Genomic DNA, 16,141 nt, shown 5'->3' with positions numbered 1-16,141 from the left:
CAAGATTGGGAAACCAACAAACAGTTGAAGTAGGCATGGTCTCATTTCCTTATTCCATCATCAATACAAGTGCATTCCTAGGCAAACTGTAGAATACTGGATTAAATGCAACTCAGGTTCTACGATAGCGAACCCGATACTTACCAATATCAATATAGCAATACCGAGTTATAGAAGCAAGTCATTGTCATACCAAACTCATATTCCAATACTATGTTAAACTGGGACGCTGCGGCATATAGGGAAAAGGAAAGATCGTTCGTCCTCATCGATACCTCACTTGCTTACTCAAAATAACAACCATTCAATCCACAACCTCAATATGAACACCTGAATCAAAATTGGCCGAGTTTACAAAGACAATATAGTCTAATTTTCAGTCAACGCTAGAATATCCACAGAACATATGAGACCGGCAAAATCAATTTCTCAATCAACCTCGAGCATGTGTCAGATACTGACATGAGAGAACGGAACATAACGCTGTTATTTTGAAGAAATGTTCTGATATTTTACAACAGGCAAGTATGCGTGGTGATACATAGGAGGTAGGAAAATTTCATATACCGATGCAGTATGTAGGCTTTCCTTGGCTCACGGCTCAAATAATCGAAAAGAAGCTACTTGATGTCCTGTTAAGTAGCAGTCATTCATTATCCCACATCAAGAACGAGAATTAATATAATCTGGTGTTCACATTCAGGCTTTGTTGATGCGATTGATTGCCTGAGAATTCAGTATTGCTTGAAGTTTTTAAGGCAATTCCCCAGTGGGTTGAAGAATGGAAAACAATGGTGATTTAGCATTTCATTGTTATTAGAGACATTGACGAATTCCCGCTTTTGTCCTTTTCTCTCTATGATAAGCGTCGAAGAATATATGTACTGGCACAGAGTCTTGGCATAAGAGGTGAAGCCACCCTAATCCTCAATAATTCATTTATTCAACATGTCATCATTGACATCGATTTATTTGTTTCCAGATACCACCGAGGTGCAGAGTGGTATCAAGTAATAATGGCGACTTAAGTAGTCAGATTCCTTGATCTCCTAATCCTAATTCCACCAAATCCTAATCGCAGTAAAGCAGAAGTGCCCCCAAAATAATCCCAAACTCATACATCAATTCCCCGCATCAAGAACTTAATACCGCTCTGGCGATTCAGATGAAGCAGTCAAATCATAGTGATCCACAGTTTTCTGTCTCTTATTCGTTGGGGTTCTCTCCGGACCCATCGGTCTCTCTCTACTCGGTGTAGTCATCGATCTCGTAGGACTAGATGGTAGCATAGTACGAGCCGAAGAGAAACCATCAGGAGCGGTTGTTCGTATCGGTGTTTGAAGCGCTAACGTGCTGGTTACTTCGTCAAGAGTTCGCTCTTTTGAGTCCTGTTTGATGTTAGCTTTGAGTTTTGTTTAGCAATGGGAGAGGAGAAGAGAAAGAAAAAAAGCATACAATAGATCTCTTGATTTCCCAAAATAGATTCAAGAGTGTTCTTTCTTGATCTACATACACTGCTGTGCGCTTTTTCTTCGCTTCCGAGTCTTGATTTCCGAGGGCTGCAGTGACTTTTTGTTTCTTTTGCTTGAGTTTTAGTTGGAAACCTGAGAGTTGTTTGTTATGCCACTATCAAAAAACGAGAGGTCAGTTATCTCTTTCATTAGGCAGTTCAAGAGATTGGATATGAAAAAGCTACCCACATCCTCCATCTGCGTTGGCCAATCTTCCGGGATCGGCATCGACCTATCCAGACTCTCAATTCTACTCTGCAATCCCAAAGCCAAGTCTCCGATAAACTTCGCTGTATCAGTATCATATCCATCACATTCTTTCTGAAATCTTCTCTGTAAAGTGTGAGTGAAATGTCGAGCATCGTTATCATTCGCCTCGTACATTTGGGAAAGTTGGTTTGCGATAGCGGCTAGACCGGGTCCAAATGGTTCATTCTCAATGTGTGCTAGAAAGTCGGACATATTAGAGTGGATATCGACGGGAGTTTGAATGGCTAGTTCCCAGGCTTTGAGCTTGCGCCCACCCATTCCTTTGGCGGGTGTTGGTGCCGCGGACATTCTTTTTTGGAGACTGTCGTTCTTATGGTGATGGTTGTGTTGGGTCAAGGGTGGGAAATAGCAGGTGGCTGTTGATCCTGAGAGGTTTCACTAGGCGATCCTAGAAAAGGGGGGAATGTTGTCGCGAGTAGCTCTGCAGATCAACAATCCGCAAGACAAAACACGGTCTCTAGGTATGCTGCGAGAGCTGCCTTAAGTTTTCAAGATTATCGTGATCAATAAGATAGATATGACCGGAAACAAATCCAAACTCTGAAAGAGAACACTCAAAGTAAAAGAAGTAAAAGGAGCCTCGATCCAAAAATTAATCCAAAGGGAAAGTGATCTTAAATACTCATAAACCTTGATGCTTTGTGGGGGGAAAAGTGAAGGAAATCAAACATCGAAAAACAACTCCTATATATGTAAAAGTAATACAAGTAGTGAATTTATAACTTGCTCAAAACACGTGTTCTTGCAAGATCTTACTGCGGGATAAAGAGTGAATACGCGATGGTAAATCGGGTAGAGCTTGGCCGAGAAGAAAAGGTGAAATTTTGTATTGGATTTGTATTGGATATGGAATCTTGTGATGAAGGAATGAGTGAATAAGAGCATGTACAGTTGGTATATTGAAAGACTTGAGTACGGTAGGTAGTGGGGTGTTCATGAGAAGGCGCTAGGTAGATAGGTAGGTAGTTAATGGCTTTGTGCTGGTGATGGAAGACTCGAGAGAGGGTTGTCCTTGTGATTCTCCTTTAGCTGCGAGAGGCCTGATGAGTTCTAATAAGTACGAGAAGATTTCCTGATGGAGTGGCTGTGCTTGAGGACTCGCTGAATGTGAGAATACTTAGATACATTGAATAATGCCATTGTAATAGCTTCTCAGTGATGGATTGCTGATATTGTTGCAGGTACTTCTTAAACTATGTAACTTTCTCGATGGTACAGAATGTAGCTCAAATGCGTATATGTATTCATGCTACCGTTGGTGTAGAGTATGTAACTGTTGGTTTGGCACTACTAATCTACTTTTTTGGTGATAGCAATAGAGGTGAGTAGAACACACCCACATTTAGTGACCACTTCTTACTCCTCAAAGCCTGCCTGTCTTACAAACCAACACGCTCAACTCTTCACGAACCTTTATTGCAATCCCGCACCTGCAAGAGAACTATACAATCAATTAGGGTAGCGAATACTCTGCGTGCCCTGATCATCAATGTCATTCACGAAATCCGATCTTTCGATTTCTAGTGAAGCTAAGTATACTCGCTTTGTGAATCATCGAGTCGCTTCGAAGGTTCTCCCGCAGTTAGTAACGTCTCTGTTGTTTTAGATGTTGTTCCGAATATGACGAGGGAATCATTCGCACTGAACAGCATTCTTTGTGATCTAAGAGAGAATAATAGCTACACTTCTAATATCTCCTTCTCGTTGGTATCGTGTTTTAGAAGAGGCGTTGTTCTACTGCCCTTCTGTATCCCATAATCGAGTTATCCCGGCCATGAGTAACCTCTTCCTCAAGATTTTGTATCTATTGATTTTCAAAATAGTAAACATAGATTCCTTCCCCTAACCTCCATTTTCTTTCTTCCTCATTCAACCGCAAACTTTCTCCCGATATCCTCATGTTTATTCCTCAACCAGAATAATAGGCTTCCCAGCCAACGATCCGGGAAATAAGAAAGGGCTCTGCAAATGCAAGATTCCGTAGCATATATGTATGTTAAAGTCACCTAGGTAGTCAAAGATTGACGTTTCTCTTATCAATGTGTGTCCCCCGTAGGTTGTATGTATATCCCCCAAAGAAGCTCCATATACACAACCCCTTCTAACAATCCCACACCTCCATCCTCTCCACCTTCCACCCCTTTATAACTCACTATCACCTCCCCATACTCATACCAAGCTTCACAATGAGTCAAGCAAAATACCTATTCTGAGTCACAATCCCCAAACATTACATCTCAATTAGCCTCCACGAGAAGATCTCAGCGAGAATCGTTTTTTGTTATCATTGTGTTTCATTAAACCCAGGAGAGTTGCACGCGCATTCAACATGATGAATACAAGTCAAAATGACTTGATGCAAGCACTGACCAAAATTGAATACAGTACACAAATCATCAATCTTTCTCTCTACCACTCAACTTCTGTCAACAAACAATTATTAGGAATTTGAACATAGTGTGTATACGATACATCATCACAACCCATACAATCACAAAACATAGATATCACATCCAGGAATCATACACATAAAAACATAAAGTTTACAATATCAATTGATTTGTTCATAAATGCATTCAAGACATCTAAGATCATCTTATCTCATCCATTCCTTTATTTATCTCAATCCATTCTTCATCGTTCATTCACCCATTCTCATCTTCTTTTCCTTCGAAGCCCTTTCCATGCTCAAAAATCTCATTTCATGTTCAAATATCCCATGCGTGCGTGCATTCACCATCCCATCCTGAAAGATTTAGCCATAATACAATTTTGGGTGGCTGCAAAAAGAATCTAAAGCAAAATTCAGGTACTAGGCTTTAAAAGAAAGACTTCCCATGAACGCCATGGCAGGAATATGAAAAGACCCCAAATGCTAATGAACAAATCTTCAGCTTGAAAATTATGAGCAGATAGACCCAGAACTCCCGAAAACCATATGCGTATTCTTTTTTTAGGCAATGTTGATACATTAAAGAAGGAAAAGAAAAATCAGTTGTTTCCACCGCGAGGAGATCTATATTATATTAGCACTTGGAGACTGATTTGAATAACATTGGTTTGACTTACGATGGAGAAAAGTTGGGAGAGGTAGGAGAGTAAGAAGGACTGGTTGGAGAGTATTTTGGAGAAGTGCTGTTGCCTTGATGTTGGGGTGAAGACGGGCTCCAATTTGGAGAGGTTGGAGAGTATACAGGACTGGTTGGCGAAAGACCCGAGCCTGGAGACACTTTATTTCCAGCATAATTTGGACTGGTGGGACTATAATTTGGAGAGGTTGGTGAATAGGAGGGGAGGTTGGACTGTATGAAGGACTAGTTGGCGATCCATGTATATTGGGAGAGGTTGGCGAGTAGTTTGGTGACGTGGGACTATACGAAGGCGAAGTCGGAGACACGAAACTTGGACTAGTAGGGCTATAGGCAGGAGATGTGGGTGTAAACGCAGGGCTAACAGGTGAGAAGCGAGGCGAAACAGCATATCCAGGGCTTGCACCACCTCCCATGGCTGGCGAAGTTGGACTGTACCCGGGACTGGAAGGAGAAAAGTTTGGCGAGGATGGAGATGAGTTGAAAGGACTTCTTGGGGAATAACCACCACTTGGGCTTCTAGAACCAGCTCCATAAGGACTATTTATGCCGCCACCACCAAAGACAGTATACTCGGTAGCAAAGCCGCTTGGTGTATCAGAACCAGCACTTTGAATAGGCGAGAATTGAGCACCATAATCGGGTGTACCGAGATAGCCACCCTCATTGAGTGGAGATTGGCCGTCGTAAGGAGTTGCAGCACCACCTTCACTGCCCTTGACAGGAATTCCTGCCATAAGACCCATTCGGCTGTTGTCAGAGATGACAGTTTCAAGCATCTTTGGATCGAGCAACACATCCATCTCTCCAGTTCCCATAGGAGCAAGCTGGCCAAGCATAACGTTTTCAGAGATACCACGGCAGTCGTCCAATTCACCTACTGCGGCAGCTTCGAGCAGAATCTCAACAGTCTCTTCAAAAGAACATCTCATCAAAGCTCCTGTGTCTGCGCGATTGATACCGTGACGAGTGATAGCCATCAAGTGACCACGTGAAGTCATAATGTCAGTAAGAAGGGCAAGATGGCGATGGTTGACATAAGAACCATCGAAAGCCAACACCATGGTCAATTCACGCATCAAAGCGGATCTAGCAGCTTCGATACCAAAGACTTCGAAAACCTGGATGAAATGATTGGAATAGGTTCGTCGAGGATCAACTCCTGGTACAATCAAGACGTCCTTCAACGAGGTTCCACTGGTATCTAGGTACCATTCTTCACAGTCCTTGTCCTCTCTGCTTGCAACCAATCTACCGTCAGGCTTCTCGAAAAGCTTGACATCCTTGTTCAAGAAAGCTCTGTCAATACCTAGAACACCACGAAGAGTCAAAGTATCGAGAATATGAGCCTCAAGACGCTTGAGCATAATGTCTTCTTCGATGTCATCGTCATCGTACTTCGAATCACTTTGCTTGATCATTCTGATACGAATAACCTGCTGCTCAGCGTTGTTGTCGCTGAAGATGACAGCCAAATCCTTAGGGTAATTTTCCTTGATCTTGATAGCAACATCATCGACCTTCAATCCCTTATCCAACATCTTTTGACGATCAAGAATAAGACGAAGAAGCCATCTTGACTGGTTATCTGGAGAATCGTGATGCTCTTCAGGAATGATGAAGTAAGATTCAACCATGTCAACATCGTCCTCGATGGTGGTAGATTGAATGTCAGGATCGTGGTAAATCTCGGTAGCATAAGTAACGGAGCGTAAGGTAGTATGCTCAACAGCACTACGCAACAACTTGGCAGTTTCTTGATTGGCATTAGCACCGTCTTGATAAACAATCATGGACGGTGTCTTAATGTTTGGAGCGATGTTCAAAATTTCCTTGAGACGTGGGACACCAAGAGTAACGTTCTTAGATGAAATACCAGTGAAATGGAAGGTATTCAAGGTCATTTGTGTGGCTGGTTCACCAATAGACTGTGCGGCAAGCACACCAACCATCTCACCAGGATTGACTAAAGCTCTAGTGAAACGGCTCTCAAGCTCACCAAGAATGTGTTCAAACGCAAGCTTGTTGAGGTGCATACCGAGTGCAATGCGTTTATAAGCAAGACGAGATCGGAACTGAGCCTTGATAAAGATTGTGGCATTGTATTGAGCTTCAACCGAAAGTTCATCAGTACCACGGACGATGATCATGCGATCAAGTAACTGTTGAACTCTTGGAATGACATCTCTAGGGTGTAAGTCACTGCGCTTTCCGTCATCCGTCTTGAATAATCTCTTTGCGCTGTCAATAATTCGAATGATGTTCAATGGAAGTTGGAAGTGGTCATCATCCTTCTCCTTGGTTCGGGAATGTACGAAGTCTCGAAGGAGTCTTCTGTCCTCTTCGAGAGCAGCAAACTCTGTATCAAGGAGTTGCTGGGTCTCGAGATCTCCGTAGAGTTCGTTTGCATGCTCCAAGACATCGGTTGAGATACGCTCAGACATAACTTCAAGTTTGAAGAGATCATTAAATGCCTTATTGCTGATGTTGATATGATCCATCTTTTGGTTCTCGAAAATGACACCGTCGAGACCATCCTCACCATAGACGAATTGAACAATATCACCGAGCGAGTTACGGACGGTACCGTCATATTTAGCCATGACATCCTCAAGAGCTTTGACGAGACGACGTTGAATGTATCCAGTTTCTGCAGTCTTAACTGCGGTATCGATCAAACCTTCACGACCAGCCATGGCGTGGAAGAAGAACTCCGTGGGGGTGAGACCTCTCAAATATGAATTCTCAACAAAACCTCTGGATTCTGGCGAATAATCGTCCTTGGTGAAATGTGGAAGAGTACGATATTTGAAACCAAAAGGAATACGTTTACCTTCGACGGATTGTTGTCCTACAAGGGCAGACATCTGAGAAATATTGATAGTGGAACCTTTAGAACCAGAGCGGGCCATTTGTACAGCATTGTTGATATCCAACAAACCATCCTCAGTCTTTGTACCAGCTGTGTTACGAGCCTCGTTCAAAGCTTTGGAAACTTGAGATTCGAAGGTTTCACGAACGTTCATACCGGGAAGGGATTCAAGTTCGTTACTAGTAGCCTTCTCGACAAGCTCTGTGACTTCAGCCTTTTGTTTGGCGATAGCCTTCTCGATTTGTTCAATTGTCTCCTTGTTGGGAATCGTATCACCAATACCGATACTAAAACCGTTGTGGAGAAGCCAATAATTGATGACTCGTTGACAACCGTTGAAGAAAGCCATTGCGGCATCTGGACCCTGCTCGTTGAAAACAATGTGGACAATACCGTTTCCAGAGGCTCCGACGTTCTTCTTGGCCATCAGACCATACATAAGCTGTCCCTCTTGGATCAAACACCCATCATCGTTCAATGGCGCATGTAGATGCTCTTTATCCTTGCTGGCATTGTAGGAATTCACGATCTTGGGGATGATCAAACTGACAATTTGCTTTCCGGTCCATCTAGGACGTGGCTTGAGAATAGCTGGCTGAGGAATGACACCGTCCCAATCTGGAACCCACAACAAAATGTTCATTAAATGTTCTTTTGTAATGAAAACATCTCTTCTGCAGATCTTGTAAACACCAGCAAGTGTATCTTGAACGATACCCATGAGAGGGCCGTTTCTTTGAGGCGAAACAATGTTAAGTGGTACCATACAGAGATTCATGACCTCGGCACGAGTTTCGTAAGTTTGGGGAACATGCAAGTTCATCTCATCTCCGTCGAAATCTGCGTTATATGGTGAAGTAACAGACAAGTTGAGACGGAAAGTGGAGTAAGGCATAACTCGAACTCTGTGACCCATCATAGACTCCTTGTGCAAAGATGGTTGACGATTGAAGATAATGAAGTCACCATCAACAATATGTCTCTCAACCTTCCAACCATACTCAAGTGAGATTGCACCTGCGCGCTTGTGATGGCGAAGATCAATACGCGTACCATCAGATCTGATGACATATTTGGCACCAGGGTGCTCGTCTGGGCCATTCTTGACAAGCTGATGTAATTTATCAATGTTCAATGGTGTAACTGTCTCCGGATATGTAAGGATTCTTGCGATACTGCGAGGAACTCCAACCTCATCAAGAGAAAGATTGGGATCACCAGTAATGACAGTACGAGCAGAAAAGTCGACACGCTTTCCCATCAAATTTCCACGGAGACGACCTTCCTTACCCTTGAGACGAGCACGAATGGACTTGACAGGTCTACCTGACTTCTGCAGAGCGGGTGGCTGACCGGCAATATCGTTGTCCATGTAAGTTGCGACGTGATATTGTAACAAAGTTTCAAAATCCTGTAGAATGTGCTGAGGCGAGCCTTCCTGTTGTGCTTGGCGGACATTACCATTGGCACGAATGATATCACCCAACTTGTAGGTCAAATCGTCCTCTCCTCGCATACCTTGACCAGTACCATCCATGGAAATACTTGGTCGCACGGGAGGTGGTGGTACTGGAAGAACAGTGATGACCATCCATTCAGGACGAGCATAATCTGCATTCAATCCGACATCCTGAATTTCAGCGGTGGTCATGCTGCGGAAGACGTTAAGAGCCATTTCCGGAGTAATTTGTCTCTTATCGGGTTGTACTGCCTCTCCATCTTCATCCTTAGGTGCCTTCCATGTGCCCCACAGAGCCAAAGCAGTTTGACGAACTTCGGGCTGAATATTACCACATCCTCCATGCGATTTCTTTGCAGCTTCTTTTGGATCTCCATTGAACTCTTCCTCGTTCATCTGTACGTCACTATCACAAACCATCTTGACCTTGCAGAGCTTCCATATGGCCTCGAATCTGCGCTTGGGATCACGAATGGAGACAGCTGCCTTGTAAGCTGGATTGCTCTGATATTTTGATGTTAGCATCAAGGCACATGAAACAAACCACCTCAAATAGGTAGCAAACTAACCCTGTCTAGTTTAACTTTACCACAATTGTGGCAGACCATTTCCAAAAGCTTCTTTGTCTTTTTCAAGAAACCAGGATGGTAAACAGGTTTGGCCAATTCGATGTGACCGAAATGACCAGGACATTCCGACATATTTTGATCACAAGTAGCACACTTAAATTGTCTATCAATGGATCCGAGTCGGGGATCATTGAGACCTTGTTCTCTCGGCTTCATCTTACTTTCATCCATGGTCTCAGGATACAAAATATGACAGACACTCATATTTTTGATCTCTTCAGGAGAGAAGAGACCAAATTGTATCTCCTGGATAGTTCGCAAAGGCGCATCTGAATGCGCAAAATTAAGATTCGCCATATTGGCGGTTGTTGATATTTATTAAGAAATTGTTGTAAAGGTTGAAGGTCAAAAAGTAAGTGTGGCAACGAGCGGTATAAATAGAGATCAACTACTGTACCAAACGTTGCGACGCGATTTTATCTCGAAAATGTGTTCTTAGTAATTCGCAGAAGGAGCTGTATCGAAAAACAAGCAAGTCTATGTGCAAAATGGATAGGATGTTGATATTGCGATTCGGAGGGAGAGGCCAGGCCTTCGGCCTGAAGGACAATTTTCGATTTCTCCGACCGAACGACTCGATCGAACTGGTGATGCTGTCAATAAAAGAGTGTATACAGTTTCTTCCTCTTTAGAAAGACCAGCAATGAGGAATCCACGTCTTTTGGTGCGATTCCACAAATTGTCGTATTGTTGTTGATGGTGGTGGATGGGGTTCGTGAGGAGGAGGTTCCTTTGATCTGTCGCGAAAGAAAGCTGATTGATGAGGCTCCCGGATAGCTGATTAACTTAATACAGTTAGTTAATAATTGTATTATTGTGAGCCAATCATATCCGAGATGTGGCTGATGAATTTGTTTCAAACATTCACCCCGAAAAGACTCATTCGGCCTGTGAAGTTGAAAGGAATTAAAAAGGAGAGGAAATCAACATCCTGAGAAAGTTCAAAGAAATGTAAATAATGTTCTTTGATGAAGTATCTACTATCAATGAATTAATTCTAAGAAGCTCATCCCAGCTTTAACGTTCCTAACCCTTTGCTTCGGATCTCGTCTCTCCTTTTACTCGAGTTACCCCCTCGGTTCTGTCCATCCTTCCATCCTCATTTATCTATACCCAGGATCTAAGATTTATGGTTAAGTTTTAGATCATTATCATTCAATCAGCATTGCACTTGATAGTTCTGCAGCAATAGTTGTCCAGGTAGTTAGCAAAGGCTTTGAAAAGTTTGAGCTTTCAAGTTGAAGATGCTTTTAACGTATTGTCTGCATGATGCAAAATGCCGTTGATTGCTTTACAAGCTACGATAGACAACTCAAAGGTGATAAAGTAATTACTTTGATGCTGTTTGCTTGTTAGATTACATCTATCTATTATCAGAGTCATTCAGTTTTGATGTGATATGAATGACACAATTTTTGAGCTGAGTTCTGTCAAACATGCAAATTCACCAAGGGTATTCACTACCTTGATGTAAACTGGAATTACCTCATTCTTCAAGTGGATCTTTAGGTGACTCGCCAGATATCATCATTGTCAGGTACAGTCTAGTTAGTTATTGCATATGGATAGACATGTTCTCGCTCGTCACTTCTGTATCGCAGGCTGAAGCTCAAAAGAAAACAGTCTATATTCATTATCATGACAAACAATTTCCTATGACCAGAACTTTGTTGCACCATTTTCGTTTACAATGCCATTTTCTTTGTTCAATTTGCCACCTATTACCTTTTCCAATCCACCCATTCATCTACCCGCCCACCCAGCCATGAATCTATTATACCCATAATTCCATGCCACCACCCGACTCCCATTTTCCTCTGTCACTCTCTACTTCATTGTAACAATCTCCTCCGCACTTGTTGGATGAATGGCTACACAAGCATCAAAATCTCTCTTCCTAGCTCCCATCTTAACTGCCACCGCAAATCCCTGCAACATCTCCCCAACCCCAAGTCCTATCAAATGCAATCCTACAATCTTCTCATCCTCACCCTCGCAGATAATCTTAAACTCAGTCGGTACACCTTTCTTTTCTTCTGGCGAGAAGAAATCATAAAACATTGCTGCGAACTTCGTGTGATAGATTTTGAGATTGCCAGCTCCGTATTTTTGGAGAGCTTCTGGTTCTGTAAGACCAATAGTACCGACTTCAGGATGCGCAAAGACGACGGTTGGGATGAGCGAGTAGGAGAGTGCGGATTGAGAAAATTGGGAGGGCCCGAAAAGTCGGTTAGAGAGCTGTCGACCAGCTGCTATAGCGACTTTTTACATGTTAGATTTTCCTCCATCTCATTGTATCCGAACACGAAAAAAGAAACACATACCAGGCGTAAGTTCCATCTGACCCGTCACATCTCCCAAACCGTAAATTCCCTCCACATTTGTGTTCTGAAATCCATCCACCCGAATATACCCCTTATCATCCGTCAGGACCCCCACAGCCCCTAAATCTAATCCTTCCGTCTCTGGACTTCTCCCCACCGCCCAAAGCACCTCGTTAACCACCAACCCATTCCCATCATCCCCATCCCACCTCAAATTTAACACCTTCTCCTCACTCTTCTTCTTCCCACTCCACATCTCCACTCTCGCAAACCCCTTATATCCCCTGTGGATAATAATACCCGCTTCCTCATACGTCCTCGTCATCGTCTCCGAAATCATCGGATCAAATTTTCGCAACATCTTCTCTCCGCGTATAAACATATGGACTTCAATGCCTCCAATAGCATTCAACATTCCAGCCATCTCAACTGCTATATATCCTGCTCCCACCACCGCAATTTTCTTGGGCAATTCCTCAAGTCCGAAAAATCCATCACTAGTGATACCAAAATGAGCGCCGGGAATCTTCGGAACAATGGGTTTGCCGCCAGTAGCTACACAGATATGTTCAGATTTGAATGTTTCAACACCACCTCCATCTTCCAATTCCACAGTAATGGTCTTTGAAGCGACGAATTTGGCGGTTCCGCGAACGAGAGTTATTCCCTCGCGTGCCCAGTTAGTTTCGTAACCACGGTTTAAATTAGCGATTTTGGCATCACGTTTGGCTTTGAAAGCGGCGTAGTTGAAAGGGATATTGGAGGGAGTTTCAAAGCCGTAGTGTTGACTGGCACGGAGTGCTTCAGCCATAGAAGAGAAATTCCAAGTGTGTTTTTTGGGGATGCAGCTGTGTAGTTGTCAGTACTCGCAGGATATGAGTCGTGGTTTTAAATACATGAACAGAATGTAGACTGAGAAACGTATGAAGAAAGGGTTCCTCTTCAAATTGACTAGAAATATGAAAATACTCAGATATCAAGGAAACCAAACAACCTCTACTAGATGCGAAAAACGCTATAGGCTTAATTCTTGTTTCACCTCAGATAATATCGGTACACAATCTCAAGTCACTTGACTCAACTTGCTCTAATCCTCTCAAGATAAGATCCATAAATTTGCGTTTCATCTTGCTCAAACACAAGAAATGGGCCCTCAAAAAACTCACCCAACATTAACGCAAGTCCCACCACTTTTCCCCTCCTCCACCAACAAAACCTTCTTCCCCCAACCCCCTTTTTCCCTTGGTCCCGCCGCTCTCCTCGCCGTCCCACTTCCACCACTTCCACCCCCAATAACAATATAATCAAATTCCTTAGCCTCTCCCTTCCCCATAGTCGCCAATCCCGACATCTTCCTCGATAATCCCGCTCTCGAAATCGGGAGTGCCGATTTGGCAACCGCTGAAATAGCCGATAACGTCGTTGCGGATTCTGAACTTGATGATTGTGCACCAGTACCGGAACTATATGTATTTGTAGAAACGGCTATGAGATTTGTGGGGGGTACAAGAGATGTTGTTTTTATTGTGAGAAGAGGAGGAGCGGGTTTTGATAACATGGTGAAAGGGGGTTCTTTATCACGTTCTTTAAGTGAATTCAGAGTGAGGGGTAAGTCCCTGGATGCAGCCACCTTTTAGGTAAAGATGTGATAGGAATGTAAGACGGGTGAACAAGACTGCGGTGTGGTTGGAGGATCAGGAATGAAAAAGTTATGTGTAAGCGATTTGCAGGATTCGAGGCGTTCTTTATACAGCCAAAGAGTTTCGTACTGTTTCGAAGAACTAGAAACGGGAGATTCATGTCTTGTATAAATACTTTATGCAAAAATTGTGAGATAAGATAACGAAAGGAAGTGCTGGTTGAGTTTGTTGCTAGATTATTTCATTCTTAATGTGTAAGCTATTAATTGGCTGGCGGCTGCATATGATATGCAAGTCAGTCAAGTACCCACCGAAAACATATCTTTCCCACCTTAAACTCCAAACCACATGCTTGCCTAGAAAACGCCATTTATCGAAAAATTTAGAAGAATGCATGATTCAACGTCTTCTACCTTTCTTTCTTCGAGGCTGTTCATCTGCACTGCCAATTGCTTCCGAATCAAGCTGGTAGTTGCGTCCATCCGATGGACTTTTCCTTCTCATTTCACCCCTGCCTACAGCTACAAACTCTTCTTCGCTCTCGGTATCATCACCATCGAGTTGTACCGGCATCCTGAATGCATTGTCTTCGTCGATTACATCACCCTTGATTGGTTCAACCGTTAGAACATCTATATCGTCGTCCTCAGCATCCAACCTCCTTTTGTGAATCTCCTCCTGGGGATGAATATCAAATTCATCCTCTCTCTCAATATACTCAACATTTTCCTCGACTTCAGCAAAGTCCGGTGCCAGAGCCGACCATCTTTGCTGCGGAACTATGGACCAAATGTGTATTCTTCCTGACTCCAAGCCACATGCCGCAATCATCGGCTTGTGAGGATGCCATTCAACCACTCCATGCTCTTCCTTGGGTCCTTCCAAAATCTTTACCAGACTTCCGTGATTTCTTTCCCATATGTAAATATCGTGATTGTTGAATGTCGAAGCCGTTACATATTCGCCCGTTGCACTGAACGCTACATGGTTCCAACTCAGCCTATTGACCACATCTTGAAATTTGTGCTCGACTTCAATGTCTATCGTATCAGGGTCCAGATCCTCAGCTGATAAATTCGGTATCTGGATTGTCCTAATAATTCTGTCCTGAGCATTGACTACCACGTCTCGTCCAGAAGTTGTAAGCCGCATATAAAGTAACACGCCGGTGCACAACTTTGTAGAGTAGATAACCGTCCTCGTAGCCACTTCTATTATGTTCAGCCATCCTTTATTAGTACCTGAAAGTATATGATCACCAGAGGCGGTAAAGATTGCGACTGTTGTGGTTTGTGGTGCGATCGGTTTTGATTCATCTTCTCCATATACTGTTCGTTTTTTAATTGTAGAAGGTAGAATGTATTTCACTACTTGGAGGTTCGTAAGATCTACCAGTAGGGGCGGATCTTCAAATAACGAGACTAATATCTTCAAACTAGCGTACGCAGAAAGAGTCAGTCACCGTCCTGAAGGTAAAATAAAAATGATATTTCTTGACTCACTGTGTCCAAGGATGGAATTCTGCCAAGTATACCGGTGCCTCAAATCGTACAGTCCTTAGAATACTCCCGTCCATCAAATCCCAAATAATACAGGTCCAATCTTGACTCGATGTGAGTAGATATCTGCCATCGCGCGACCAACTTAGCGATTGCACTTGTCGTGTATGTCCTTTGAGCTTTCGTGCTATGCCGTTGGTCTCAACATCAAAAATCACGACTGTGCCATCAGTACGCCCTGCGGCAAGAAAATCGCCTTTGCGATTGAAGCGCACGCAAGAAGCATGTCCACTGCGAAGTGTGAGGGTGGATGATTCGGGATAATCTTGTGCAAGAACAAAAGGATCAGTTAGTGACAAATTCATAATGCTGGTATTGAGAAGTAAAGAATCGTGAAAGATCGAGATGTAGGATGAGGGGATCTCAGCCTCGTTTATGAAGATCAACAAGGCTGACAAGCAGGCGCGATCAGCAAGATTAAGCTTGATACTGAAACGTAAATTGAATTCAACGCTGGTTTTGTAGTTCGATGAAGATCAAACCAAGCCCCTTGGTTTGTGTGGCTTATTTTCAACAGTCAATATCTATAAAAAGACGTGCAATGATCTTCGAACACTTTCACGAGGTAATACGATCACCATCCATTGAAGCTTCAAAGGACACTAGCCAAGTTTTCATACGATTAGCTAGCTACACGGGTATTTTATAATATTTCCATACAAATTCGACACTGAAATAAGTATATTCTTGGAAAAACAAGTCCTAAAGTAGGTACATCTCGATCAATAATCTACATTAATTTATATAAATTATAATACAAAGAAATCAATAATTTCTGCTCCAGAGTT

General features: G+C 43.0%; 4 protein-coding genes across 4 annotated transcripts; all 4 read right to left on the bottom strand.

Moving 5' to 3' along the window:
- Nucleotides 1-1,142: 1,142 nt before the first annotated feature.
- On the bottom strand, nucleotides 1,143-2,069 carry Bfra_011984 (uncharacterized protein; the record flags this gene model as incomplete). Its single annotated transcript, XM_037342308.1, has 3 exons — nucleotides 1,143-1,388; nucleotides 1,456-1,626; nucleotides 1,701-2,069. 3 exons carry the CDS (start codon nucleotides 2,067-2,069, stop codon nucleotides 1,143-1,145), a joined length of 786 nt encoding a protein of 261 aa, XP_037187966.1.
- Nucleotides 2,070-4,772: 2,703 nt separating this feature from the next.
- On the bottom strand, nucleotides 4,773-10,127 carry Bfra_011983 (putative dna-directed rna polymerase ii largest subunit protein; the record flags this gene model as incomplete). Its single annotated transcript, XM_037342307.1, has 3 exons — nucleotides 4,773-4,797; nucleotides 4,847-9,705; nucleotides 9,771-10,127. The coding sequence occupies 3 exons, from the start codon at nucleotides 10,125-10,127 to the stop codon at nucleotides 4,773-4,775; spliced, it is 5,241 nt and encodes a 1,746-aa protein (XP_037187965.1).
- A 1,530-nt stretch (nucleotides 10,128-11,657) lies between these two features.
- On the bottom strand, nucleotides 11,658-13,712 carry Bfra_011982 (putative glutathione reductase protein; the record flags this gene model as incomplete). The annotated part of the gene is made up of 3 exons (XM_037342306.1): nucleotides 11,658-12,091; nucleotides 12,155-13,002; nucleotides 13,321-13,712. The coding sequence occupies 3 exons, from the start codon at nucleotides 13,710-13,712 to the stop codon at nucleotides 11,658-11,660; spliced, it is 1,674 nt and encodes a 557-aa protein (XP_037187964.1).
- A 481-nt stretch (nucleotides 13,713-14,193) lies between these two features.
- Nucleotides 14,194-15,658, bottom strand: Bfra_011981 (putative set1 complex component swd1 protein; the record flags this gene model as incomplete). The annotated part of the gene is made up of 2 exons (XM_037342305.1): nucleotides 14,194-15,229; nucleotides 15,297-15,658. 2 exons carry the CDS (start codon nucleotides 15,656-15,658, stop codon nucleotides 14,194-14,196), a joined length of 1,398 nt encoding a protein of 465 aa, XP_037187963.1.
- Nucleotides 15,659-16,141: the final 483 nt, after the last annotated feature.

The sequence above is a fragment of the Botrytis fragariae genome (assembly GCF_013461495.1).
Source record: "Botrytis fragariae strain BVB16 chromosome Unknown tig00000255, whole genome shotgun sequence".
Classification (NCBI taxonomy): domain Eukaryota; kingdom Fungi; phylum Ascomycota; class Leotiomycetes; order Helotiales; family Sclerotiniaceae; genus Botrytis; species Botrytis fragariae.
This window is presented reverse-complemented; position numbering and strand designations above follow the sequence as displayed.